Consider the following 19,332-nt stretch of genomic DNA (forward strand, 5'->3'; position numbering starts at 1 on the left):
TTATTGACTGTTATATCTTCCTCTTGGCAGACAGTGGGCTAAGGGAAGGTGTGTGTGTGTGTGTGTGTGTGTGTGTGTGTGTGTGTGTGTGTGTGTGTGTGTGTGTGTGTGTGTGTGTGTGTGTGTGTGTGTGTGTGTGTGTGTGTATCGGTGTGTGTGTGTGTGTATCGGTGTGTGTGTGCTGTCTGAGTTAGGGGGAAAAATGACAGTGGGTAAAAATGTTTGTCGCTGGTGACTGAAAGCAAGACTCTTGTTGCCATAGATTTTGTGAATGGCTTTCTGATTGTAGGGCCTATCCCCTCACATCTGTGTAAATCAGAAAGGTTCGGCATTGTGCCAAAGACGCGCCTGTCCAGTGATTTAAACCTGAATGAGCTCTTCCCAGAGACAACAGAGCCACTGTCACTGACTGAGCTCCACAACATAGTCATAGATTTACAGATACATACATCCCTACAGAAAAAGCACACAAACAGATTGCCCAAAAGTACAAACATATTATATACATACCCCAAACAAACTGCAATCACAATTGCAAATGCAAACACATTTATACTGTATCTCATACACAAACCAACACATGTGTGTGTGTTTGGGGGGGAGGGGGGGGGGTTAATTGTTTTTTTTAACAAGATTGAAGAGATGTTGCTGTGGTGAGATGAAATCCGTGTTGGGTTTCCTACTGCTCTTGTCTCTGGTCTGCCAGCAGAAAATGTGATAGATTTTTGGGTCCTGTGTAAACAAGTTATTTTGCTCGTCTTCTGCTACAGGCTATTCTAGTAAAAATTATAGCAGCTCACTTCTTGCTTCTTTCGTTGTTGTTTACAACATATTGATGGATATTTTTATAACTTTTTAGTTTTTCTTAATAAACTGATTATTTATCACTCAATAAATGTTGAAAACGTGTAAAACGAGATAAGAAGGATTAATTAATAGACTTTTGACAATGAGGTTGAAGACAGTCAAAACATTTGCTCAACAGTAGTCATGGAAAAGGTTTTATACAAAGTCACCATTGGTTTTACGTGCTTGTTAAAGACTTTAAAGACAGTTACATTTGTCTGTCAATCACATCCTGGTAGGGGAGAAGAAACCTGGTCCTCGTTTGAGGTCAAATGTGTCTTATTCCTAGCCCTGGGCTAGCTTATCATGTGTTCACACAAGAATTTGTTGACCCTGGGATAAGCTTTAGACCTGGGCTAAGGCTTCAAAGTTGTATTTCAAAACTCTGGGCTAATGGGCAAACACACATGCGACCAAAATTCTATCTCTGCCACGTGACCAATGTAATAAGCAATAAGGCATTTATTAACCCATTATTTCCATCTGCTTCTAGCCTAGCATTTGATTTCCTCCTGCTTCTAGCCTAGCATTTGATTTCCTCCTGCTTCTAGCCTAGCATTTGATTTCCTCCTGCTTCTAGCCTAGCATTTGATTTCTTCTTGCTTCTAGCCTAGCATTTGATTTCCTCCTGCTTCTAGCCTAGCATTTGATTTCCTCTTGCTTCTAGCCTAGCATTTGATTTCCTCTTGCTTCTAGCCTAGCATTTGATTTCCTCCTGCTTCTAGCCTAGCATTTGATTTCCTCCTGCTTCTAGCCTAGCATTTGATTTCCTCCTGCTTCTAGCCTAGCATTTGATTTCCTCTTGCTTCTAGCCTAGCATTTGATTTCCTCTTGCTTCTAGCCTAGCATTTGATTTCCTCTTGCTTCTAGCCTAGCATTTGATTTCCTCCTGCTCCTAGCCTAGCATTTGATTTCCTCTTGCTTCTAGCCTAGCATTTGATTTCCTCTTGCTTCTAGCCTAGCATTTGATTTCCTCCTGCTTCTAGCCTAGCATTTGATTTCCTCTTGCTTCTAGCCTAGCATTTGATTTCCTCTTGCTTCTAGCCTAGCATTTGATTTCCTCTTGCTTCTAGCTTAGCATTTGATTTCCTCTTGCTTCTAGCCTAGCATTTGATATCCTCCTGCTTCTAGCCTAGCATTTGATTTCCTCTTGCTTCTAGCCTAGCATTTGATTTCCTCTTGCTTCTAGCCTAGCATTTGATTTCCAACAGTGATGGTTTGTATAAACTTTGCTGTCTGCCTGTCTGACCTCGGAAACAATGTTTCACTTTGACATGCGATATCGGCCCTGTACAGCAAAACATTTCTGATCCAGGCAAAATATGCAACAATATTATTATCATGGATAGCTATATCCAAATCAATTTCTATAGAAAAGCTATGAAAACTGATGAAAATGGAGCGTTTGCTGCCCTTCCAGCTGTAGAGGATTTGGCTTCAGTTGGTTAACTAAGTGAGAAGACACTAGATAGCCTGCATAGCAACTGTTTTTGTTAGCCATAGCAACCAATGTTTTTTTGTCAAGTTTTTGTCCTCAGTTGGGAGAATGAAATTGTATGAATGTACTTAATAATATAGTGTGCAGAATGCATCACAGACACATCACAAGCAAATGCAAATTAGGTGAAAGTGCAGCTTTTGTGAATGGACAGTGAAAATTTGATGCGTTGTTCTTGACCCCATTTCACACGGGTTATTTTGGCACTATGTTTCTGGGGCTAGCCTCGAAAAGTCAGTGATAACCATGCTCTGGAGGAGGGCCAGTTAGCCCTGGGATAAGGTTGGTGCTAGCCCACTTTAGAATGTGCAAGTGTGAACACTCGCTTAGCCCTGTGTCACAAGCGTCGTAGTGAACAGACCAAGGCGTAGCGTGTAGAGTGCTCATACTTAATTTATTTTATGAGAACACTTAAACAGCAAAATAATAACGACCAACAGTTCCGTAAGATACCCAGACTATACGGAAAACAACCACCCACAAAACCCAAAGGAAAACAGGCTGCCTAAGTATGACTTCCAGTCAGAGACAACGAAAGACACCTGCCTCCGATTGGAAACCATACTCGGCCAAACCTGGAAAACGAAGCATAGAAAATGAAAACTAGAACAAATTCTCCTTGAACCAAAAACCCCCAAAATACACAAAACAACCCCCCTGCCACGCCCTGACCATTCTACTATGGCAAATGACCCTTTTCACTGGTCAGGACGTGACACCCTGGCCTAAAATCTCCCTTAGCCCAGCGCTAACGAGGCTCTTACCCCTGGGCTAAGGTTCAGTGTGAACGCTTCTAAAGTTGAGTTGTGTCCGTCAGTTGTCAGGTGATGTGTCCTGTCACAGAGAACTCACTCTCTCTGACTCAGAGTATAAGAAGAGCAGAGAATGATGTATGATTGTCATCCCTGATCACAGCCTCACAAGAAAGTAAAGTTCCAGAGTCAATGCTTTTCACCCTCGTCCATATCCATGGACGCACTGTGGAACATTTTATAATAAGCAAGATAACAAACTTAGGGGCTGAAAAGTGGCTGCATGTCAGAATAAGCAACAAATCCACCACAGCTAATGAGCAATGTAATAGCCATTTCTAAAATACCAATTCTTGCCACAGAGACAGGTGTTGCAAAAAAGAGTGAGACTGCACCCTCTTAGCACCTCATCCTCTTTTAATCAAGCTCTCTCTCCTTCCTGTTCTCTTTTACTTGACTTTCCTCCGCCTGCGTTCTAAGAAAGGTTATTCACCAGAGTTGGTGTTAGTAGTGTTCCTGTAACGTTATAGCCCTGGGTTGGATTAGGGTAGCTGTATGGTTGTTAATGCTGGGTTAGAGTGTAGGGCTACACATGGTTTCAATTACCAGTAGGCTTAGGCTACTCTCCTGAACAATGTGCCCCCGTCCATATCAATAAATCTACCTGTCAGGACCATATGCTTAATTTCAAAAACACATGTCCAGTCCATATCATATCCCACTTAAAAGTGACTGATCCCCTCTAAGTATGATTGTACAGTCTAAGCACTGTAACATTCACCACCACTACCACACATAAACATAGTTACAGACTGTGGTCCAACCGCTCAACCACCTCTAGCAGTGACTAAAATCACATGGTCATGTGACACACTTTGTCTGTCCCCATATGAGAACCATTTTTGGTTTCAGGTTGAACCCTTTTGCTTCCAAGTAGAACCATTTTGGGTTCCATGTAGAACCCTTCCCACAGAGGGTTCTACAAGGAACTCAAAATGGTTCTACCTGGAACCAAAAAGGATTCTACCTGGAACCAAAAAGATATATCCTATGGGGACAGCCAAGGAACCCTTTTGGAACCCTTATTTCTAAGAATGTATGACATGTTTAGATTGGTGGGCTAAAGAGGGCTTTATTTTTCTCCTTAAGGAGGAAGCTATTTTAGCACTCATTTGTATTAATTCATCCATCTATCCATCCATCCATCCATCATACTGTCATGCCCCTGCATAAACAGATATGGAAAGGTCATTATCATTAATTGGATCAGCCAACACTTTCTGACACACACACTCACAGCCAGTGCAACTTTGCTATTCTAAAAACCTCCATTACCTCAGATGGGCGTACACTCTTGAGTATGTCATTTTCCATGCTTTCACGCTTTTCACAGTCCTCCCTCTCTCTTTAGTTGCCTTTCACTATCTGTCTTCCCTGGTGGGATAATCCTCCTGAAACATCCATCATGTCTGCTTATGGAGCCATATGCCCAGAGAGAGACTCCTTAGGTGGCTGGCACACTGCCTGCTCTTAAATAGTGTATCTGCTCTTCCAATAATAATTCCCCATTATGTCAACTAATGCTCTTGTATCAGTGGACAAGGAACAGATGAGGCAGGAACCTAGGAGGAGTGATGTCCCTCCCTGCTGCAAGGGAGAGGGCCCAGACCTTATACAGACCTCAAAGTACATGGGCAAATCTGAGGCCCATTTTCTCAACCAACTCACACAGTGCTTGTGAAAAGGCCGTTGAGTTCTGATGGTGCATTTGACATTCATAAAAATCAACGTTTGTCTTTGTCTCTGACTCTGTGGGAGAGCTATTATGTTTCAAAATACGGTGTGAAATGAAGCATAAATCAACTTTTTCATAAAATGTAATACATTAGTATTCTGTCATAAATGCCACGTTTAAAATGTTCTAAAGGAGCCCACATCATGCTTTCTGTGTAGCATGCTGGTGACAGTTGGCTAGCACTGCTTACCCAGCACATTAATAAGTCTATTAAAAGACCAAAAAGAAAAAGAGTACTGAAGTTGCCTTATGCTAGAAACAAAGAACCCTTTCTTTAAAATGCCCATTTGCCTTTTGTTCTTCAAACGCAATCATCTATTTTGAAATCAAAGCCATCAAATCATGTTCGCTATGCAAATTGCAGAGGGAGGTTGGGTGGTTCAGCTCTTCAGATCGCTTTTGTCTCTACTGGTGTTTTCTATTTTTCGGTGCAGAAAAACATCAGCAAAGGGACTTCATCATCTTCTGGATGGTCTTTATTTTTGTATTGCAGTCAACTGCAACAGAGCAATGAGTACACTGACAAAAATAAGTCATCGAAAGAAAGTAGGCTTCAGTCTATAACTCCACACACTAACTGGTGTGTGATATTGGGTGTGATATTGGGCTGGCACGGTAATTGTATAATCGCGTAACCGACCAATAGGGATGAAGACCATCATGAAAATAAAATACAGTCATAACAGTTTTTTTAAAATGTTTTTTATGAGTCGGCAAACCTTACCCAAAAGCAGTCAAGTAAAAGTAAGACTGATTCACATCTAACAGCCGATATAAGGAGAGACGAGATGAGGCAAAACTAGCCAGTATTCGAATTTTGTGTTGTGGAACAAACAGCTGACTGAAGATGGCTGCAGCTGACGTGGTTGAGTCCGTTTCTGTGGTAACATGGACTTTTACAACGTGATGAAACTTTGTTGCTCCTTGTTCCAGTATCATGAAATACTGTACATGCACCTACTGCAATGGCCTACCAAAAACAGGACACAATCTGTGACAGTTAGGAGCGGAGGAGAGGAGAAAATGTGCACATTAATTTTATATCAATTTTTTGTTGTTGTTGCTATTTCAACAATATTATGGTAACCGTGGTCATTTGACTAACAAATAACCGTCATCCAAAATTCCATGACCGTCACAGCCCTAGGTGTGAAATCAAGACAGCTCAATTCTTCTAACCATGTTTTTCAACCACATCATGATGTGGATGTTGAAGAGATAGAGTAAATGAGTGATGAACTCTCGTCATGAATAAGAACTAATGTCACACATAATTATAAGCAGGAAGCAGTGCCCTTGGTGAGGTCAGCTGTCAGTTAAATGAGGAATGATAGGACTATAACAAACATGTATTAAACACGAGTAATGTTGCATGTTGAGAGGCAGGGATCCAAGATGGCGTAGCAGTCGGACGTGTTTTTTTGTCTTGTCCCGTCCTGTCCCGTGTATTTATTGTTTTCTTCGTATATATTTTGTATATATATTTTAATCTCACTTTCCATCTACGGACTAAAAATACTCTCCTGCAACCCGCCTCACCCAATGTGGTTCGGATCTGCTATCTTTATACTTTAGAACCGGAACCCCCATCAGAAGCTAGCCAGCTAACTAGCTACGTCACCGGAGGCCCATCTGCTATCCCTGGTCCGCTAGCTGTCTGAATCTCCGTGTCTACAGCTAGCCTAGCGTAGTAGCGACTACTGAATTGGCTCCCTGACTCATCTATTGTTACTCTGTGGACCATATGATCACTCGGCTACACATGCCTCTCCCTAATGTCAATATGCCTTGTTTATTGCTGTTTTGGTTAGTGGTTGTCTTATTTCACTGTAGAGCCCCTAGCCCTGCCCAATATGCCTTAGATAGCTATTTTGTTCCATCCCCCATACATGCGGTGATCTCACCTGGTTTAACTGGTGCCTCTAGAGACAAAACCTCTCTCATCGTCACTCAATACCTAGGTTTACTATTTACTGTTCCACTGTACTCACATCGTACCATACCCTTTTCTGTACATTATGCCTTGAATCTATTCTTCCGCGCCCAGAAATCTGCTCCTTTTACTCTCTGTTCCGAATGACACTAGAAGACCAGTTCTTACAGCCTTTAGCCATACCCTTATCGTACTCCTCCTCTGATCCTCTGGTGATGTAGAGGCTAACCCAGGCGCTGCAGCCCCCAGCACCACTCCTACTCCCCAGGAGCTCTCAGTTGTTGACTTCTGTAACCGTAAAAGCCTTGGTTTCATGCATGTTAACTAGAGGTCGACCGATTAATCGGAATGGCCGATTAATTAGGGCCGATTTCACGTTTTCATAACAATCGGTAATCGTATTTTTGGACACCGATTTGCCATTTTTTTTATTCTTTTTTTTTACACCTTTATTTAACTAGGCAAGTCAGTTAACCTGTTGGGGATAGGGGGCAGTATTTGCACGGCCGGATAAAAAACGTACCCAATTTAATCTGGTTACTACTCCTGCCCAGTAACTAGAATATGCATATAATTGTTTGATTTGGATAGAAAACACCCTAACGTTTCTAAAACTGTTTGAATGGTGTCTGTGAGTATAACAGAACTCATATGGCAGGCAAAAACCTGAGAAGATTCTGTACAGGAAGGGTCCTCTCTGACCATTCCTTGAGCTTCTTGACTCTGTTTATTGAAGACTGAGGATCTTTGCTGTAACGTGACACTTCCTACGGCTCCCATAGGCTCTCAGAAGGCGGGAAAAAGCTGAATGATGTAATTCCAGCCCCAGGCTGAAACACATTAGCGCTTTTGGCAAGTGCTCGTTCAGAGGACAATGGGCTGAGGCGCGTGCACGAGTCGACCCCATGTTTTTATTTTCTTTCGTCTTTGAACCTAAACACAGATTCCCGGTCGGAATATTATCGCTTTTTACGAGAAAAATGGCATAAAAATTGATTTTAAACAGCGGTTGACTTGCTTCGAAGTACGGTAATGGAATATTTCGAATTTTTTTGTCACGAAATGCGTCGTGCGCGTCACCCTTCTTTACCATTCGGATAGTGTCTTGAACGCACGAACAAAACAGAGGATATTTGAACATAACTATGGATTATTTTGAACCAAACCAACATTTGTTATTGAAGTAGAAGTCCTGGGAGTGCATTCTGACGAAGACAGCAAAGGTAATAACATTTTTCTTATAGTAAATCTGATTTTGGTGAGTGCTAAACTTGGTGGGTGTCTAAATAGCTAGCCCTGTGATGCCGGGCTATCTACTGAGAATATTGCAAAATGTGCTTTCACCGAAAAGCTATTTTAAAATCGGACATATCGAGTGCATAGAGGAGTTCTGTATCTATAATTCTTAAAATAATTGTTATGTTTTTTGTGAACGTTTATCGTGAGTAATTTAGTAAATTCACCGGAAGTTTGCGGGGGGTATGCTAGTTCTGAACGTCACATGCTAATGTAAAAAGCTGGTTTTTGATATAAATATGAACTTGATTGAACAAAACATGCAAGTATTGTATAACATAATGTCCTAGGGTTGTCATCTGATGAAGATCATCAAAGGTTAGTGCTGCATTTAGCTGTGGTTTGGGTTTATGTGACATTATATGCTAGCTTGAAAAATGGGTGTCTGATTATTTCTGGCTGAGTACTCTGTTGACATAATCTAATGTTTTGCTTTCGTTGTAAAGCCTTTTTGAAATCGGACAGTGTGGTTAGATTAACGAGAGTCTTGTCTTTAAAATGGTGTAAAATAGTCATGTTTGAGAAATTGAAGTAATAGCATTTCTAAGGTATTTGAATAACACGCCACGGGATTCAACTGGCTGTTGAGTAGGTGGGACGATTTCGTCCCGCCGACCCTAGAGAGGTTAAGAACACATTCTTATTTTCAATGACGGCCTAGGAACGGTGGATTAACTGCCTTGTTCAGGGGCAGAACAACAGATTTTTACCTTGTCAGCTCGGGGATTCAATCTTGCAACCTTACGGTTAACTAGTCCAACGCTCTAACTACCTGCTTTACATTGCACTCCACGAGGAGCCTGCCTGTTATGCGAATGCAGTAAGAAGCCAAGGTAAGTTGCTAGCTAGCATTAAACTTATCTTATAAAAAACAATCAATCAATCACAATCCCTAGTTAACTACACATGGTTGATGATATTACTAGTTTATCTAGCCTGTCCTGCGTTGCATATAATCGATGCGGTGCGCATTCGCAAAAAAGGACTGTCATTGCTCCAACGTGTACCTAACCATAAACATCAATGTCTTTCTTAAAATCAATATACAAGTATATATTTTTAAACCTGCATATTTTGCTAAAAGAAATCCAGGTTAGCAGGCAATATTAACCAGGTGAAATTGTTTCACTTCTCTTGCGTTCATTGCACGCAGAGTCAGGCTATATGCAACAGTTTGGGCCACCTGGCTTGTTGCGAACTAATTTGCCAGAATTTTACGGAATTATGACATAACATTGAAGGTTGTGCAATGTTACAGGAATATTTAGACTTAGGGATGCCACCCGTTAGATAAAATACGGAACGGTTCCGTATTTCACTGAAAGAAAAAACTTTTGTTTTCGAGATGATAGTTTCCAGATTCGACCATATTAATGACCTAAGGCTCATATTTCTGTGTGTTTATTATATTATAATTAAGTCTATGATTTGATAGAGCAGTCTGACTGAGCGATGGTAGGCACCAGCAGGCTCGTAAGCATTCATTCAAACAGCACTTTCCTGTGTTTTGTCAGCAGCTCTTCGCAATGCTTCAAGCATTGCGCTGTTTATGACTTCAAGCCTATCAACTCCCAAGATTAGGCTAGTGTAACCGATGTGAAATGGCTAGCTAGTTAGCGGGGTGCGCGCTAATAGCGTTTAAACGTCATTCGCTCTGAGACTTGGAATAGTTGTTCCCCTTGCTCTGCATGGGTAACGCTGCTTCGAGGGTGGCTGTTGTCGATGTGTTCCTGGTTCGAGCAGGAGCGAGGAGAGGGACAGAAGCTATACTGTTACATTGGCAATACTAAAGTGCCTATAAGTACATCCAATAGTCAAAGATATATGAAATACAAATCGTATAGAGAGAAATAGTCCTATAATTCCTATAATAACTACAACCTAAAACTTCTTACCTGGGAATATTGAAGACTCATGTTAAAAGGAACCACCAGCTTTCATATGTTCTCATGTTCTGAGCAAGGCACTTAAACGTTAGCTTTCTTACATGGCACATATTGCACTTTTACTTTCTTCTCCAACACTTTGTTTTTGCATTATTTAAACCAAATTGAACATGTTTCATTACTTATTTGAGGCTAAATTGATTTTATTTATGTATTATATTAAGTTCAAATAAGTGTTCATTCAGTATTGTTGTAACTGTCATTATTACAAATAAATAAAAACCGGCCGATTAATCGGTATCGGCATTTTTTGTTCCTCCAATAATCGGTATCGGTATCGAAAAATCATAATCGGTCGACCTCTAATGTTAACATTAGAAGACTCCTCCCTAAGTTTGTTTTATTCACTGCTTTAGCACACTCCGCCAACCCTGATGTCCTAGCCGTGTCTGAATCCTGGCTTAGGAATGCCACCAAAAAATCTGAAATTTCCATCCCTAACTATAACATTTTCTGACAAGATAGAACTGCCAAAGGGGGTGGAGTTGCAATCTACTACAGAGATAACCTGCAGAGTTCTGTCATACTATCCAGGTCTGTGCCCAAACAATTCAAGCTTCTACTTTTAAAAATCCACCTTTCCAGAAACAAATCTCTCACCGTTGCTGCTTGTTACAGACCCCCTTCAGCCCCCAGTTGTGCCCTGGACACCATATGTGAATTGATTGCCCCCCCCATCTATCTTCAGAGTTCGTACTGTTAGGTGACCTAAACTGGGACATGCTTAACACCCTAGCCGTCCTACAATCTAAACTAGATACCCACAATCTCACACAAATTATCAAGGAACCTACCAGGTACAACACTAAATCCGTCACCATGGGCACCCTCATAGATATCATCCTGACCAACTTGCCCTCTAAATACACCTCTGCTGTCTTCAACCAGGATCTCAGCGATCACTGCCTCATTGCCTGCATGCTTAATGGGTCTGTGGTCAAACGACCACCCCTCATCACTGTCAAACGCTCCCTAAAACACTTCAGCGAGCAGGCCTTTCTAATCGACCTGGCCCGGGTATCCTGGAAGGATATTGACCTCATCCCATCAGTAGAGGATGCCTGGTTGCTCTTTAAAAAGTGCTTTCCTCACCATCTTAAATAAGCATGCCACATTCAAAAAAAATGTAGAACTAATAACAGATATAGCCCTTGGTTCACCCCAGACCTGACTGCCCTTGACAAGCACAAAAACATCCTGTGGCGTTCTGCATTAGCATTGAATATCCCCCGCGATATGCAACTTTTCAGGGAAGTCAGAACCCAATATACTCAGGTTAGGAACGCTACTCCCCCCCCGACAGCTGATGTTCTGAAAGAGCTGCAAAATCTGGACCCTACAAATCAGCTGGGCTAGACAATCTGGGCCCTCTGTAAAATGATCAGCCAAAATTGTTGCAACCCTATTACTAGCCTGTTCAACCTCTCTTTCGTATCGCCTGAGATCCCCAAAGATTGGAAAGTTGCTGCAGTCATCCCCCTCTTCAAAGGGGGAGACACTCTAGACCCAAACTGTTATATACCTATATCCATCCTGCCCTGCATTTCTAAAAATCTTTGTTAACAAACAGATCACCGACCATTTCAAATCCCACCGTACCTTCTCCACTATGCAATCTGGTTTCCGAGCTGGTCATGGGTGCACCTCAGCCACGCTCAAGATCCTAAACAATATCATAACCGCCATCGATAAAAGACAGTACTGTGCAGCCGTCTTCATCGGCCCAGCCAAGGCTTTCGACTCTGTCAATCACTGCATTCTTATCGGCAGACTCAATAGCCTTGGCTTCTCAAATGACTGCCTCGCCTGGTTCACCAACTACTTCTCAGATAGAGTTCAGTGTGTCAAATCGGAGGGCCTGTTGTCCGGACCTCTGGCAGTCTCTATGGGGTTGCTTTTGGGTTCAATTCTCGGGCCGACTCTTTTCTCTGTATATATCAATGATGTCACTCTTGCTGCTGGTGATTATCTGATCCACCTCTACGCAGACGACACCATTCTGTATACATCTGGCCCTTCTTTGGACACTATGTTAATAAACCTCCAAACGAGTTTCACTGCCATACAACACCCCTCCCGTGGCCTCCAACTGCTTTTAAATGCTAGTAAAACTAAATGCATGCTCTTCAACCGATTTCTGCCCCATATAATATCCACCACTGCGACCTGTATGCTCTCGTTGGCTGGTCCTCACTACATATTCGTCGCCAAACCCACTGCCTCCAGGTCATCTATAAGTCTTTGCTAGGTAAAGCCCTGCCTTATCTCAGCTCACTGGTCACCATAGCAACACCCACCCGTACCGCACGCTCCAGCAGGTATATTTCACTGGTCATCCCCAAAGCCAACACTTCCTTTGGCCACCTTTCCTTCCAGTTCTCTGCTGCCAATGACTGGAACGAATTGCAAAAATCACTGAAGCTGGAGTCTTATATCTCCCTCTCTAACTTTAAGCATCAGCTGTCAGAGCAACTTACCGATCACTGTACCTGTACACAGCCAATCTCTAAATAGCACAGCCAACTACCTCATCCCCATATTGTTATTTATCCTCTTGCTCTTTTGCACCCCAGTATCTCTACTTGCACATCATCATCTACACATCTATCACTCCAGTCTTAATGCTATATTGTAATTATTTTCCTCTGTGGCCTATTTATTGCCTTACCTCCCTACTCTTCTACATTTGCACACACTGTACATAGATTTTTATATTGTGTTATTGACTGTACGTTTGTTTATGTGTAACTCTGTGTTGTTTTTGTCGCACTGCTTTGCTTTATCTTGGCCAGATTGCAGTTGTAAATGAGAACTTGTTCTCAACTGGCCTACCTGGTGGAATAAAGGTGAAATAAAAAAATAAAAAGGGTGTCTGCACATCAATCCATTTTAAACGTGGATGTGATATCTATCCTTGAGGGAATTTAATGTTATCCTGATGTTGTTAAATCAACCCTAACAACAAGGTAATTGGCACCCCAATATCTCCTCTATAGCTTATTGATCACCATGTACCCAAAACAGTCAAATCACCCTATTGCCCTGTAGATTTGCAATAGGATAAGAAATACATCAAAGATTGGGCTGTTAATTCAAATTTGTAATGTTCAGATGTCTTTCTTCTCCTGTGTTGTCCCATACACAGACTAATAAGAGACAAAAACAATAGTGCCAGAATTATGACAGCTATAATTCCTCTCTCTCCTTCTTCTTCTCCCTCTATCTCTCACTCTCTCTGAAGTCAAAATAAGTACACTCCTGAGGTCATAAACCCAAAACAAAGCATTTAAGGCTCTAATAGGGATATAAAATGGCCACTCAGGAAGATTCACGAGGTACGTAACAGCTTTATGGCATTGTTTCCTGGGTTTAAAAAGGAAATAAGGGCTGCAATTTTGATGCACATATTAAAATAACGAGGCTGTGAATCATGAGGGAAAGAACTGGGTGGCAAAGTGAGTCCATGTTCACACCCACAGGGAGTCCGTCTCTATCCTTACAAGACAAGCAGGCTGAAAATCACATGATCAGCATTGTCCACTAAAACAGTAATGACACATAATTTAATTCATGTTCATCTACATTACTAGACATCTGAATACAAATAGGAAAGACAGAAGTACAGATTGGCCCTCCACTGCACTAGCAACTGGATAGACTCTCACCCAGATGGGAACACTTTAAAAAAAAAATATTGAGTGATTCCATACATAGCCACGGGAAGATGTTTGGGGGTGGGGGTCCTTGGTCTACACCAGACTTTGCATCACTAGTTGCTGAACCCTTTCTCTTCCCCACTAGGCTGGCCCTGCAGCCAAGATTGACAGCCAGTCTAACTCTGCTGCTCACTCCAGTATCGAGGAGGAAAGGAGGGCAGAGAAGAAGAAGGCTGTTGCATTCTTTTTTCAGTACTCCTGCTTCTTAAAAATCAATACTTAATTACCTGAAAATGCTTTTTTTCAGTTTACGTCAGCATCAACTGCAGCGACTAAGAGGGGAGAGAGGGAGGAGGGTGGCAAGGTCATTAACAACTTCCTCACTCTATCACCTTCCACATTCCTACACTAAGAGGGGAGAGAGAGAGAGAGAGAGACTTAAGCCCTACAACGCTTACCTACCCTACCTACCTAATTCGCTCCTGCCTCTTCTTCCTCCTCCCTTGGTCTAACACTCTCCTCTGTTGTCCCTTTGTAAACATGTATATTGACTACTATTCAATGTAATAATAGAATGTTTAAAAAACACAAAGCAAAGTCCGTAATCACAGACATTCAAACTTCAAACACAATATCAAAACAAAAACCAATTAGTCTTTTAGCCGGGGGGCTGTGAGGCACACAGAGAGCTCTGTTCGCCTTCACCGGGAGCTGCTGCTGCCGCTACTGAAGACTTTAATTACCAGGAGAATGGATGAATGAATGACACACACAGAGAGAGAGAGAGAGAGAGAGAGAGAGAGAGAGAGAGAGAGAGAGAGAGAGAGAGAGAGAGAGAGAGAGAGAGAGAGAGAGAGAGAGAGAGAGAGAGAGGAAACAGGCCCTGGAGCAGGTCCACGCAGACATAACAATGATTCTTTGTACGGACATAAGGCCCCTGTACCCTTATTACCCTTATGCTAAGCCCCCCTTTCCAAAGCCAACCAGGCTCAGGGGCCTCTCTCATTAGCCTGTGTCAGGGAGGAAGGGAGGGGCCCCCAATGCCACCCCAGCACCGCCACCACAGCCAATGACACTCACTCAGTAACTTACACAATCCACATCCCTCACTAACTCACCATCTCTCTCCCTCTTTCATTCTCTCCTCTCTGTCCCTTTTCCAACAGGATTGGGGCCAGGGTTAGAGTTTTTCAGAGGGAGTCAAGATAAGGCTAGGCCTGGAAGTTATGGTTTTAAGTAGAGGCAGAATTAACAAGCTAGGGGATATTGTCAATTTATTGAAGGCTAGGTAATAATTAATGTCTTACATGCAAGCTCATTAAAACACAGGGTGATAGCGGGAATATGAGAGAAAAGGGGGAAATGAATAGAATACAAACGGACAGTTAGTGAGAGAAATATGCAGATGCAGTGAAAGGGAAAAGGAGGGAGGATGAGGAGAGAAAAAGATGAAAAGAGGAATGAAGAAAGACGACAAGGAAAAGACTCATTAAAACACATTGCGGATTAGATCAGAGCACTTGATTGTTTGGGTTTTTGGTGTCATCTGAATTCAGAAGACATGTTGAAATATTCACACAATTAACTGTGGAGAATAAAAGGACAGACGAAGAGAGGGAGAAGAGAATTGAAGATCCAATGGTATGGTAGGGAGAGAATGAAGTGAAGCAGAGAGCAGCACACCGACTGCCTGTGAGACCGTCACTGTTGTAAGGTTGTGAGAGTTATGCTCTGGACCAATCATCACTATAAAGTTGTTTCCCATAAACAGAGGCTTGTTTAATTACTTAATCAACCAGTTCATTAGGCAGCAATTTGCCTGCAACAGGCACCAGTTTTAATTAGGACACAGAGAGGATGGGTTAGAGGAAGTCCTTCTGAAGGATTGGCCTGATTGGCCACACCATACCCAATGCTCGACAAGGCCAAATAAAGCTTGGGCCAGCTCATTTACAATGCCAGGGCAATTCACTGATTCACTGATAGGCATTGTTTATGGATAGATTGTCAAAGCAAGCTGTGGATATTTAATGACAATGACTGCCTAAACATTGGTCAACTCATTCATGGGGCCTGGCCACTAATAGGTGAACTAAGCAGTCCTCTATTGGGTCCGGCCCAAGGATTAGTCAGGTTATTGTCATGGCCAGGCAAATGGTAAGGGGCCTCACTATATGACCAGTCAACCCTAGTCCACATACTGAGTACAGGTTAGATAGTTCACTCTTTTAGCCTTTCCAAAAACCTGCAGTGAAATATTGTATCAAATCAAAGATGAAATATTTGATACAGGGTTTTTTTCTAACCATGGTGTATATCAGTGCATTGATCTATAAGAAACCTTAGAAAACCCGAGACAAGGGCATTCGATTTGTGCCCAATGGACTGTCATTGGGTGCACCACTGATGCATGTTGGCAGCCCGGTCTCATAGTCTAGGCGTAACATAGAAAATGTAATCTTGGTCAAATCATACTAGTATGATACGTTGCATTTGGTATGGTTACATAAGACAGAAGGTTACTTAAGGCAAAAACAAAAGTAGGGTGGTTGGTTAGGGTGGATGTAAGTAAGTAAGTAGCCTTGCACGAGCCAGAATGGCTCATAGGAGCAGGAGCCTATCTCCTGTTTCTGTAGCGTGAGGCAGCTTAATATACAAGTACACCCTCCTGAACAGGACGCCAGTCTATCGCAGGGCCTTACCACCAATCAAACTCATTAATGCGGAGTGCCAAGCTGAGACGCATTGGGTCCAATTTTTACAGACTTTGGTGCAATTCAGCCAGGGATTGAACTCCCAACCTTCCAATCTCAGGGTGGATACTCTAAACATAAGGCCACTGAGTTGGTCAAGGCGCATAACACGGGGATGGGTAAGCGTATAACGCGAATGTGTTTGTATCTCATCACGGACAACTTTAGCATATTAGCTCATTAGCCACTTCGCAACTTCTTACTACTTTCTAGCTACTTTGAAACTACTTAGCATGTTAGCTAACCCTTCCCCTAACCCTAACCTTAACCCTTTAACCTAATTCCTAACCCTAACCCAGGGAACTCCATCTCTAGCAAACACAGCTGATTTTATCAAATTGCATTCTAAACTGAATATCATGATTAGGTGATTATTGGAGTCAGGTGTGTTAGCTGGGGCTGGGGCAAAACTGTGACACCAATCAGGCCCTTGAGGACTGGAATTGCCCACCCCTGCCCTAACCCGAGCCCAGCTAACATTAGCCTCCTAGCTAAAGCTAGCGTTAGTCACCTAACTAACATTAGCCACAATAAATTGCAATACCGAACGTACACATTTAGGAAATTCTGAACATATCGTACAAATTGCAATTCGTAACATATTGTTCAAATTGCAATTAGCAACATATCATACGAATTGTAATTCCTAACGGATGATGGACATCACAAATTATACATACTATACTGAAAAATAACATATCGTACTAATTGGAGTGTCCCATATTTAGTTTACTATGTTATATCTACCCCTGAGTCCAGGTTGGCGTTTGCTATGCTATTTACCACATCCACAGCTGACGATGCTTCACTGAGAGCGTCTAGGTATATCAATAAACCTGGTGAGACCAGCCCGACCTGTGGATTCTTCCCGAGTAGCCTACTCAAAAACATCCATATAGACAAAATCCACATTAAAGTTTTTTATTTTTTTTGAAGACCAGACAATCGTTAACATGAGAGGAACAAGCCCCGCAAACCTGAAGAAAACGTATCTCATAATACAGTATGCATTTAGGGGACGACCTTCTCTACAGCTAACTTCTTGACAGGCACAGCTCCACATCAGAATGTGATTCAGTGAAGTCATAATTTATGGAGGTTTAGGGGATATTGTCAAATAAAGGGGATATTGGGGATATTGTCAAATAAATCAAATCATTATATGCCTGTCACCAATCTAAAACATGACCCGAATGAAATATTCCATGGCGCACTGACTGACTGCATATCCTTCACCAGGGTGCCGGGGACTGGCTGTCGCACGCGTCCCTCATCTCCACTATATTTCGGGGAGGTAATGTCATATCAAATAATATTGGTGTAAATAATTGATGTACTAGGCCTACTGGTAGTTGCGTTAACATTTAATTGCCCCGCGGCATTTAATGACAGGTCATTAATTGAACACAATTAAAGATGATACATTTTTTTTAACTAGGCAAGTCAGTTAAGAACAAATTCTTATTTTCAATGACGGCCTAGGAAGAGTGAGTTAAGTGCCTGTTCAGGGGCAGAAAGACAGATTTGTACCTTGCCAGCTCGGGGATTCGAACTTGCAACCGTTCGGTTACTAGTCCAACGCTCTAACCACTAGACTACCCTGCCGCCCCGCATAAAATATATATCAACAATAAATGGATTCAATGTTCATCTCGTAGTCGTATGATTGAAGGGAACGTGTGACCCAAAAGTGAAAGTCCACCATCGTCTGGTGGCAGTGGTAGGTTAAACCCACCCTCGAACCTGGGTACCTCTGTCTGCCCTGCATCCATCAGAGGCGCCACGGAACCAGCTCCAAAGTTATCCCATCTAAGATCCTAATAGCTTTCCATACCTTTAGAAAATAATACATCCACGTGCTTACAATAACCATGTTTTTGTAACACATTGCGTTCAAACGCGCTCACACATAGCAATACAATATCATAACTAAAAAAGAGAAACTCCTATAATTTACCTTCCACTGCGTAAACCGTAGCAATCACGCATAAAATCGCAAACAAATCCACTGGCATGGCAAAGGTGGTCTGCCTTTCCTCTCCCTTTCAAAAAGTGTAAACACAAGTCCTTCAGCTGCCACAGAATAGTATTCCACCAGTGCTTATTTTGAGTCACATTTCAAACCGTACTGTACGCAGTGTATGAAAACCTAATACTTGGAGGCTTGTGGCACGAAGGGAATAGGTGAAGCCGGATGCGAGAAAGACCTTGGGCCCCCTCCCCTCCACACCACTTCTCACACCCCTTGAACACCTCTTGGCCAATCACGGAAAGAAGATAGTGGATCTCAAACCAATCCCAGCAGAGGACCCGCTCAGAGTCCTACTAACATTTTCAAACTACTGAAAAGCCCCCTGTGCGCTCATACTGCAGGGAAAGAGCAACGACTAGTGGTCCAGAGAAAGTACTGCATGCACAGTTTCACCTGATAGGTGTTTTTAATCAGATTAAGGTCAGTGATAAATGGTCTATGTAGATAATGTGATTTGCATTTACCCTTTATTTCTCACCCAATTCCATAAATCTAAGCAGTCCATGATGTTTTATGGCTATGCATAGTCATGAGAGTTATTTCCACAGCCCATCGTGATATACTGAATTGTCACCTGTAATATCTCTATTTGATGAGAATAAAACCCATCACATGCAGGACAGCGACCAAATCAATGTATATCTGCCTTCCTTTACGATAGACCAACTCGTTGATTAAGTAGGCTCATAGATTAATGTAGGTTCTCAAGAGACTATGGCGGATTTAAGAGTCTTTTCCAACAACTGTGTCCATTACTGTGTCATCATGGCTTTGCATATGAATTTTGAACGGGTTGCATTGAAGCGAAAAACTGTTAGCCCATGA

The 19,332-nt window shown here is 42.2% G+C and overlaps 1 protein-coding gene across 1 annotated transcript in view; it reads right to left on the reverse strand.

Annotated features, from left to right (window-relative positions):
* The window catches only part of ephb1 (EPH receptor B1), an 86,559-nt gene extending 67,949 nt beyond the window's left edge, over nt 1–18,610 (reverse strand). Inside the window, 1 exon segment of the mRNA NM_001140915.1 lies at nt 18,433–18,610. Within this exon segment, the coding sequence (NP_001134387.1) occupies nt 18,433–18,490 (58 nt within the window). The 5' untranslated portion in view covers nt 18,491–18,610.
* Nucleotides 18,611–19,332: the final 722 nt, after the last annotated feature.

The sequence above is a fragment of the Salmo salar genome, chromosome ssa23 (assembly GCF_905237065.1).
Source record: "Salmo salar chromosome ssa23, Ssal_v3.1, whole genome shotgun sequence".
In the NCBI taxonomy this organism is placed as follows: Eukaryota; Metazoa; Chordata; class Actinopteri; order Salmoniformes; family Salmonidae; genus Salmo; species Salmo salar.